The sequence below is a fragment of the Chiloscyllium plagiosum genome, chromosome 11 (genome assembly GCF_004010195.1).
Source record: "Chiloscyllium plagiosum isolate BGI_BamShark_2017 chromosome 11, ASM401019v2, whole genome shotgun sequence".
Taxonomy (NCBI): domain Eukaryota; kingdom Metazoa; phylum Chordata; class Chondrichthyes; order Orectolobiformes; family Hemiscylliidae; genus Chiloscyllium; species Chiloscyllium plagiosum.
In genome coordinates this window covers 74,686,424-74,696,442 of record NC_057720.1, presented here as the reverse complement: position 1 = coordinate 74,696,442, position 10,019 = coordinate 74,686,424, and the positions used below count along the sequence as shown (strand labels likewise).

Here is a 10,019-nt window from a genome sequence, read left to right as displayed (position 1 = left end):
CCTGGTTTATTTACGTTGATCGTTATCTACGAACAGTTAGTGCTAATACAATGCATATTTTTAACCGCTGACGTCAGACATGAAGTCTCTGAATGCTGCTGTGGTTTGAAGTTGCAGATTAGCAATTAATGGGTGGAAGTTTTCTCTCCTCTCTCTCTCTCTAGTCACTGGAGCTGATCTCCTGTGTGCGTGAAGTCATTGAACTGGGAGGGTCTAAGCACTCAAGCAGCCAATTAGCTTTCACAAAGTCAGCGGGCTCACAGCATTTTTAACCTGCCTGGAGCAGCGCTGACTGGACATTCACAACCTGCCCCACCAGGGAATTGCTTTGGTATCAGCATCTCCAGCTCCAACGTAGGGGAAAATCATGCAGACTGTACTGTTCTTGTTCCCGCAGCTCAACCTGTCAGCTCCCAAAGAAGAGCCCTATAGGATCATCAAACAGGAGAACCAGGAGGGGAAAGGAGAGAATAAAAACAGGTAATGAGGCTTAGTATGATCGGAAAGGTTCCTGGATCTGTGGCTTTGATATCTCTGGGTACAAAGTTTTATAAAAGGAGTGTACATCTAGAATAACTGCAAATATCACAGAAACTCAGTTTTAACTGAATAAATACATGACAATTTAAAGTAAAGGACAGTATCATTGTTATTTTTGTCATTTAGTTTTGTTCAGCTGATAATCTGCATCCGTCTCATGCACATCTAGAATAACAGCAAATATAAACTCATCACAAAAGGTTAGCTTTTAACTGAATAAATAGCACATGACACTTTAGAGTACAAGGACTGTATTATTCAGCTTTTTATGTCATTTGTTTTGTAAGCAGACCAGAATAAGCATGGAAGCTTGTTTATACTGCAGTGTTTCAAAAAATTATCTTTTCAAAGTGCTGTTCAGACCTATTTTGTTAATTAAATGTTAGTTTGTTAACTATGCTCCTGCCAACAGAAAGGAGGTTTGGATGAGGAGAAAGATAAACGTTCATGTTCTACAAATGTGGCTTATTTGTTATAGTGGAGATTTGGTACAGGGGCACAAAATACAAGTCAATAATAAAACCAATAAAGAATTTGGAGCAACTTCTTTACTCCAGTGGGTGGTCAAGATGTGAAAGCTGTTACCACCAAAAGTGATTGAGGCAAATGTTATAAACCAGCTGGGGGGATTGTGACTAATTACACGGAGGAGGAAGAAGGATATGCTGGGGTTGATGAATCTGCTGCCTGTGTGAAGTATCAATGGCTGATGGCCTATATCTACATTGTCCATTCTAGTGGTATGTTTTGGGGTCAGAATCATTGCAATAATCTTAGCTTAACTTCCCAACTCAAAATATTCTGCACAACTTGCCCAGCTAACCTGTTTTGCATTGACTTCAATGGAAAATGTTTCCTGATGGATGTTCAGGTCAAATTTGCTCCTGTATCTCCATTTTCTCTTAAACTCCATACACCTAATATATTCATTGCTTTGGATACTATTTGGTGTTTTAATGACAGAATGTTCTATTGTATTAACTTACACAAGTTTGAATAGTTACAGTTAAGTTGGAGGAAATGGAGAAGGAGTGCATTTTTTTTTGTACAGTGGTAATCTGTGTTGTACTGTTTCCAGGCTATTGCTTGACTGGTCTATCCTAATACAGTTCATCAAATTCATATTTTTCAGGCTTAAAGAGAAACGGAATCGGTTAAGCCTCCTCCTGCAGAAGGCAGAATCCCGTGAAATCTTCATTCCATTTCCCACTAAACCTGAAAAGTCAAAGTGAGTTTTGCCCTAGTACTGGTTTTCTGATCCATGCTGTTAATTTGGGGTGGCATGGCAGCTCAGTGGATAGCACTGCTGCCTCACAGGGACATGGGTTCAATTCCAGCCTTGGGTGACTGTGTGGAATTTGTACATTCTTCCCATGTCTGCATGGGTTTCCTCTGTGCACTCTGGTTCCTCCCACAGTCTGATGAAGTGCAGGTTAGGTGGATTGGCCATGCTAAATTGCCCCTAGTGTCAAGGGATTTGCAGGCTAGGTGGGTTAGTCACGGACAATGTAGTGTCACAGGCATAGGGTGGATCGAGGTGCAGTGCTCTTCAGAGGATTGGAATGGGCTGAAAGGCTGTACGATTATTGATCAGCTTCTAAAAGGGGGAGAAAACTGAGGATAACTTTGAACATTGTTAAATAACTGAATATGCTGGTGGTGAGAAGATCTTGTTTGCAAGTGTGTGCCGTGCACCTGCGGTCTGTTTGTTCTTAAACTCGAGACAGTCTCTTCCTGTGACAGCTAGTCCTGTCTGAATGGGCTGCAGATTTTTTTTAAGTGTAGCCATGAAACAAAGGGAATCATGCCCTCTTTTCTTGTTGGCACCCCTGAATTGCTGAGATGTACATACTTTTTACAGTAACAAATTATCAATTGTGAAGTATTATTTTGAACCAAACAATATGGAGGAGGGGCTTGAGATTCTCTGCAGACTTTTAGACACTTGGTCACCTCAGCCCGAAGTACGGTTGTGCGTTCATCTCATCTGTTGACAGCTATTATTATTGTTGTTGTGGTCAAGCTTTGCAGGTGGGTGCTGTTGATAATGGTTAAAAAAGGATTAGTGGTCAGTCTCAACTGCAGCAAATAAACACCAAAATGTCAATTGCTTTCCTGTACTGCTGCACTGAGCTGTTTTGTGGCCGTACTGAGAGTTGGGTTGAGGCTCCGAATCATTTTTTCTGCAGCCTGCATAATGCAAGGAAACTTTCCATTTGCATCAACAAATTTGCTGAAGTGAAATGCTGAACATGATCTTTTTGCACCTGCAAAGCAATCATTTTAGTTAGCCTGCTAACCATTGTTGGTTTTAACAAATTTTGAAATTTATAATGATTTTTTTTTCCTAGTACACCTCCTGATGAACCACCTAAATGGAGTGAGTCACTAGACCAGCTCCTAGCACATAAGTGTAAGTATTACTCATTAACTCTGGGTAAAAATATGGATTGTCAGCAAGACTGTTACTGACAAAATATTTACCAATAGATGTAATGGCTGGAGTTAATATGATGTAAAAATGTTTCAAACTCAGCTTACTTAGATCTATTGTATAGTGCATTTTCACTAAATTTCTGTAAATGGGACTACCATTTTGTGCCTAGATTGTGTATCCATTCCAAAAGAACTATATATGCACCTTTATTTTACATAAAATAGAACCTGACAATACTAGAAAAATAGGAGAAAGTGAGGACTGCAGATGCTGGAGTATCAGAGTCGAAGAATGTGGTGCTGGAAAAGCGCAGCCGGTCAGGCAGCATCCAACGAGCAGGGGAATCGATGTTTCGAGCATCTTCCTGATGAAGGCCTCGTGCCCAAAAAGTTGACTGTCCTGCTCCTTGGATGCTGCCTGACCAGCTGTGCTTTTCCAGCACTACACTCTACAATACTAGAAGAATAGCTTGTTTATGAAGTTGTCTTTGAAATCATAGTAACTAACCAGTCTGGTTAAACATGGAGGTGGCATCAATATTTACAGCTGGCCACATTCTGGTTTTTTTTTCCCTATAGCTGGCTTGGGTCTCTTTCGAGCTTTCTTACAATCAGAGTACAGTGAGGAGAACATTGAATTCTGGATGGCCTGTGAAGACTACAAGAAAACCAAATCACCTACAAAACTGGCCTCCAAGGCAAAGAAAATCTATTCGGATTTTATTGAAACTGATGCCCCAAAAGAAGTAAGGGACAAATTATGATTCTGTAATAGATTTATTAAGGTATCTTATAAGGAAACAGATTTAAGAAAATTTGAATTTTTCTTGAAGACATTGTTCATATGTTGAGCATTTATCTTTAAAGTGGTGTCCTGGAATATATGCATAAGAGTGGTGAATGTAGATTCAATAGAAACTTCCAAAAGAGTTTGGTAAATACTTAAAATGAAATCTTACTGAGAAAATTGGGAATGGTGTTAACTGGCACAGAGGCAACAGGTTGAAGTGACCTCCTTGTGTTATATGTATTAGAGTATTGGACTGGATTAGTGCATTCCAAAGTATGGAGTGCCCTCCATTTCACAGAATAATAGGATGCAATAAAATATTAACCAAAATCCTCAATCACCAAAACTTGAGTGATGTAACCTCCTATTTAGAATACAAGTGAAACCTTCCATCATTCCTGTTTGGGCTTTCCACATGAAGAGCATAGTCCTCACAATATTTCCCATGCTTGGTTGGTCTGGCTAGTTTGTTCTCAGACCTACAAGGTCCTTGCATCAATCAGGCCACCCTAATTATCTATATGGAGTTTGTATGTACTCCCTGTGTCTGCGTGGGATTCCACCAGGTGCTCTAGTTTTGTCCCACAGTCCAAAGATGTTCAAGTTAGGTAGATTGGCCATGCTAAATTGTACATAGTATCCATAGGTATGCAGGCTAGGTGGGCTAGCCATGGGAAATGTAGAGTTATGGGGATAGGGCGAGTTCATCTGAGGGGGGATGCTCGTCAGAGGGTTGGTGTGGACTCAATGGACCAAATGCTCTCTTTCTGCACTGTAGGGAATCTGTGATTCTGGCTTCTTTCTGAAAGGAATTTTCTTTTTCTTTATTCCTCATTTTCTTCAAGGAGGAAGACTTTTCAAATCAGAACAGAAAAAGCAGTCAGAATTAGGTGGACATGTGACTGGAAATGGTGTGAGAGTTGCACTTTACATTTAGTTACAGTTCAAAAAGATTCACTGTTAGAAGTCTTTGTCAGATGTGATATAAAATGATACTGTGGGCACACTTTGTCCAAATGCATGTAGTGGCCAGGAATGTAAAGGGATGATTTTTTGAGGGAAAAAAAACAAATTTCTTTAAATAACTCTATACTTTACAGGTGAATATTGATTTTCGTACCAAAGAGGTGACAAAGAAGAACACTCAATTACCCACTTTATCCTGTTTTGACTTGGCACAGAGTAAAGTGCATACCCTGATGGAGAAAGACTCTTATCCGAGATTCCTCAAATCCGAGTTCTACAGAGATTTGTTAAAGCAGACACCAGTTGAGAATAATGGGCAAAGACGGCGATCCCAGTCCTTCACATCAGCTGGTCTCCTTCAAAATTCAGAATTCACTGCCTGGCTTTAATGAACAGAAGTGGTTTTATTTTTCAAAATAAAGACGTTATTTACGGCGACTTATTGGAAACAAGCTTCCTGCAGCCTCCCTGACTTCGTCCCTGCAGCTCTCAAATTTTACTTGGGAATGCTTGTCACTTGAAGAACCTGGAGTCTTTTTAATAGCTCAGATTATTCAAAGAACATTTTTAGTGAATTATGATTCTATTTAAAAGATGCATTGTTAATTTACTGAAGCTTAAGATACTATTAAGTAACACACTTGTAAATCTGAAAACCTTTACTGTGTGTATAAATTATTCATTTTTGTGCTATTAATGTATTTAATATTTGTGTTATCTTATTCCTGAATCCTGTGTGTATGGTGCTCTATCTAGCACAGTGCTGATGAAAGAGTCGGTCAACAAGTGTTGACTTTCATTAAAGGGAAAGTATATTTTTCATGTTCATATTATTCATTGAATTAACCTCCTTTTCCCCCTATTCTGAACCCCTTCTACTGTCTGCTTAAAGTGATGAATTTCACTTACCTGAGTGTAAAACACTTGTTTCTGGTGTTAAATAATGCTGCTGGGTTCATTGCTCATAACAGATTGGGCTCTCAATGGCTTTGGAAACATACTACTAACCGGCACCCTGAATAGAACCAACAAGAGGTGACAAGAACTTTCTAGAAGTGTTAGGTGGCCCTAAACTGGCCCCATTGACACTGAGGTCAGGTTGCAGTCGTGGATTGCAATGAGTAGGAACTTCCTCGCTCCAGTGGGTGGTGAAATTTTGAAATTCTCTACCCCAGATGGCTGTGGAAACTCAGTCATTTAGTTACCTCATGGTAGGGGTAGATACATTTCTAATTACTAATGACACCAAGGGGTATGAGGAATGGGTAGGAATATATTGACATTTATTGCTGAAGGAATAGAGTACAAAAGTAGGGAAGTGTTGCTTCAGCTGTACTTGGCAATAGTGAGATCACATTTGGAGTTCTGTATTTGGTATGTAGTTTAGTCCCCTTACTTGAAGAGGGATGCAGTTGTATTGGGGTCAGCTCAGAGTAGGTTCACTACATTGATTTCAGAGATGAGGGGTTCATTTTATGAAGAGAGATTCAGCAGTTAAAGCCTATACTGTCTGGAGTTTAGAAGAATGACAGGTGATCTAATTGAGGCAATTCAGATGCTTAAAGGGATTGACAAATAGGTCTGGAAAGGATGTTTCCTCACATGGTAGTAGATTTAAAACCAAGATGAGAAACTACTTATTTCTTAAAGGGTTGAGAATCTGTGGAATTCACCAGCCCAGGGCATGGTGGATGCTGGGACACTGAGTAAACTTAGAGGCATTAAATAGATTTTTTAATAAGTAGTGGTTGAAGGGTTATGGAGAGGAAAATGGAGTTGAGACGATTCTGTGAACACCATAACTATATCAAATGGGGAAGGAGGCTGACTTGCCTGCTTATGCTTCTAGTTCTTACAGCATTGAGGTAGATAATCAGCCATCATGTCAGACATCTGGCCTATATCTACATCTTTAGCAATAGTGTCACTAGCTATGAGTGAGGGTTTTAATACTGGCACCTTTATGGACAGATGATTAATCCAACATTTGAAAACAGCTGTGACTATTGGGAGCTAAACATCTGGTAAATTCTGAATACTTGCCTTCCTTGATCCAGCAGGTGGCATAGAGAGAAATCCACCTTTTTGTGGGCTGCACTGACTTGGATCCTTATTTTGAGAGAATATCTTGTATAAGGAAGTCCTTCATGTCTATCTGCAGTTTTAAGTGAACTAATTTGTATCTTTACATCATAACCTGCCAATGCCAGCTCTTTTTGCCATTGTTAAAAAATGCCTATTTAAAACTTTCTGAAACGCCTCTTAGAAAGCAACATTTTATTGGAAAATGCCATTAATTGCTCAGGATTGGATAATGGTAAAAAAATCCTGATCTAATTTCATATGAAGGAAGAGGCAGAACAATCCTTATGTGACTGTAAATCTTTCCTCAAAAGGGGAGGTAATTTTACAGCTGCTCTGAACTGCTTCTTAAGTCTAAATAGCAATTAATGCGGCGACATCTAGAGTATTTGGAAAAAAGAATGAAGTGAATGTGCCAGATTTCTCAAGTGCTAATTTGGAAGCCCAACAATTTTTAACATAATTATTTGTGCACTGATAGGTTTATAGGTCAGTAGTGGAATCAATTGATTCATTTATATTCTCACTATTACCTTTCTTCATCGTCTTACTTTCCAACTCGTTTACAGTTAATGATATTTGTCAATTATCAGCCCACCTTTCCAACCTATTCTCAGCCCTTTTGTGTTATCTTGACCACTTTCTTAATACAACTTGAGACAGTTTTGCTTCTAACCCCAAGTTACAAAGCATTTAGACACATACTACATGACCATGTGTTTTGCAATGATTACCATGACATCTGAGTAGTGGTCATTTGACATTGAGACAATATCATTCACAACCATCCTTTATTTTAGTGAATTGGTAATCATCTCAAGGCACACAATTTGTAGTGCACATAGTACATTAAAGCAAAGGGTTGTGAATTTGTGGAATTCACTACCCCAAAGGGTGGGGGACACCAAGACTCGGAAAAAAAAGTTAAGGAGGAGATAGCTGGGTTTTAAATTAGTAATGGGTTGAAGGGTTATGGAGAGTGAGGCCGAGATGAGATCAGCCATGATTGTATGGAAGGGTGGAGCAAACCCAAGGGACTGCTTTGTCTATTCCTAGTTTTTATCCTATTCTGTTTTATTAGCAATTATATATGATGTTTGTGGTACTTCACAAATTAGGAAAAACATATTGAAGGGATAATTCCTGATGTACTGCCAACGTGATATCATGTCATTTGGAATCACGTAGAGTGGTTACAGTTCAGAAGCAGGTCGGATAATCTATAAATTCCATACAGATTCTTGCAAGAGTAATTGAGCTGGTTTTACTTTCCATCATTTCCACTGAACCCTATGTTTTGTTCTTCTTTAATGTGCTTATCAAATTCAATTTTGGAAGGTTGGAGTGAGCAGTCTGTCTTTCCAGTGCCACTATTTCATTGGTCAAAAATAAATTTACCCAGTTGCCAGTTATATGCCTTATCTATAGTAGGTTTAGAATTAAATAAGAATCAATCAGGTTAGTTTAAGAAACAACAACATGATTGATTTATTGTGGAAACAGAACTAATTCTGCGTCATAGAAGTAAGGCTGATTAACACAGTTTGATATAGAAAGGCACAAATATTGATCGTTCTAATTAAGACACACACACAAACATGCGGAGGGATGGATACACACACACACTCTCTCTCTCTCTCACACACACACACACACATTTGAAGTTAACAGTTATCAGGTCGATGACCCTTCATCAAAACTGGAAAACTTTGAAGATGTAATACAGTGTGATTTGATTCATTATTGTCACATGTACCTAGGTGGAGTGAAAGGTTCTGTTTTATGTGCAGTACAGGCAGATCATACCATCCAGGGAAAGGAAGTGATGAGAGAGAAAAACAGGGGGGCAAGGTCTGTGATATGGTGAAAGGCATGAGGGTTAAAATGATAAAGAGATGATGGGAATGGTCAAAGGAAATGGTATTGGAACAAGTGTAAAAAGTAAAGAATGAGTTTGAAAGGGAATAATAGAATTACTGCCAACAGCTGTTGGCCAAGAAAAGGAGGATAGAGGTTATGATTTAAAATTAAACTTAACAACTGAAGAGTCCAGAAACAAGTGAAGTGCCTAATTGAAAGATGAAGTGACAATTTTCCATTTGGCATTGAGTTTCATTGAAACATCATAGGGCGTGACCCTTGTGTAGTACTGTCCCTGTCTTCTCCTGCCTCCAACACACCCCATCCATCTCGACACCCCATGCCAGTCTGTTGCCCACCCTCGATCTCTTTATTTCTAAATGCTGCTGGAACATTGACCTCCTCAACCTGTCCACCCCCCTTACCCATTCCAAACTCTCACCCTCACAACAAGCAGCCCTCCACTCCCTCTGCTCCAATCCCAAACTCACCATTAAACCAGCAGACAAGGGGTGGGGGGCACAGTGGTAGTTTGGCACACTGATCTCTACACCACCGAAGCCAGCCGCCAACGCAAAGACACTTCCTTCTCCTGTTCTCTCAACCACGACCTCACCTCTCACCTCCCATCACCAAACCATCATCTCCCAGACCATACACAACTTCATCACCTCAGGGGATCTCCCACCTACAGCTTCCAACCTCTTAGTTCAGGAACCCCGCAACGCCTGGTTCTACCGCCAACTCAAGATCCACAAGCCTGACTGCTCCAGCCGACCCATCGTCTCAGCCAGTTCTTGTGCCAACCAACTCATCTGCACATACCTTGATACTGCCCTATCCCTCCTGGTCCAGGAACTCCCCACATGCATTTGGGACACCACCCACGCCCTCCACCTCATCCAAGACTTTCATTTCCCTGGCCTCCAAAGTTTCACTTTCACCATGGACATTCAGTCCCTATACACCTACATCCGCCATGACCAGGGCCTCCAAGGCCTTCGTTTCTTCCTCTTCCATGTCCTCACCAACACCCTTTCACTGACACTCTCATTCATTTGGCTGAACTAGTCCTCACCCTCAATAATTTCTCCTTTGAATCCTCCCACTTCCTCCAGATGAAAGGGGTAGCCATGGGTACCCACATGGGCCCCAGCTATTCCTGTCTCTTTGTCAGCTATGAGGAACAGTCCATCTTCCGCAGTTACACCGACACCATTCTCCACCTCTTCCTCCATTACATTGATGATTGTATCGGCACCACTTCATGCTCCCATTCGTGGATTGAACAGTTCATCAACAGTTCATCAATCCTTACCTTAAGCTCACTTGGACCATCTCAGAC

The 10,019-nt window shown here is 40.4% G+C and overlaps 1 protein-coding gene across 2 annotated transcripts; it reads left to right on the top strand.

Moving 5' to 3' along the window:
- The first annotated feature begins 282 nt into the window (after window positions 1-282).
- On the top strand, window positions 283-5,558 carry LOC122554574 (regulator of G-protein signaling 21-like). 2 transcript variants are annotated; one of them, XM_043699823.1, is made up of 5 exons: window positions 283-480; window positions 1,673-1,768; window positions 2,892-2,953; window positions 3,556-3,722; window positions 4,867-5,558. In XM_043699823.1, exons 1-5 carry the CDS (start codon window positions 368-370, stop codon window positions 5,119-5,121), a joined length of 693 nt encoding a protein of 230 aa, XP_043555758.1. In that variant the 5' UTR covers window positions 283-367; the 3' UTR covers window positions 5,122-5,558. The 2 variants fall into 2 exon arrangements, with proteins under 2 accessions (XP_043555758.1, XP_043555759.1); XM_043699824.1 differs by lacking the exon at window positions 1,673-1,768.
- Window positions 5,559-10,019: the final 4,461 nt, after the last annotated feature.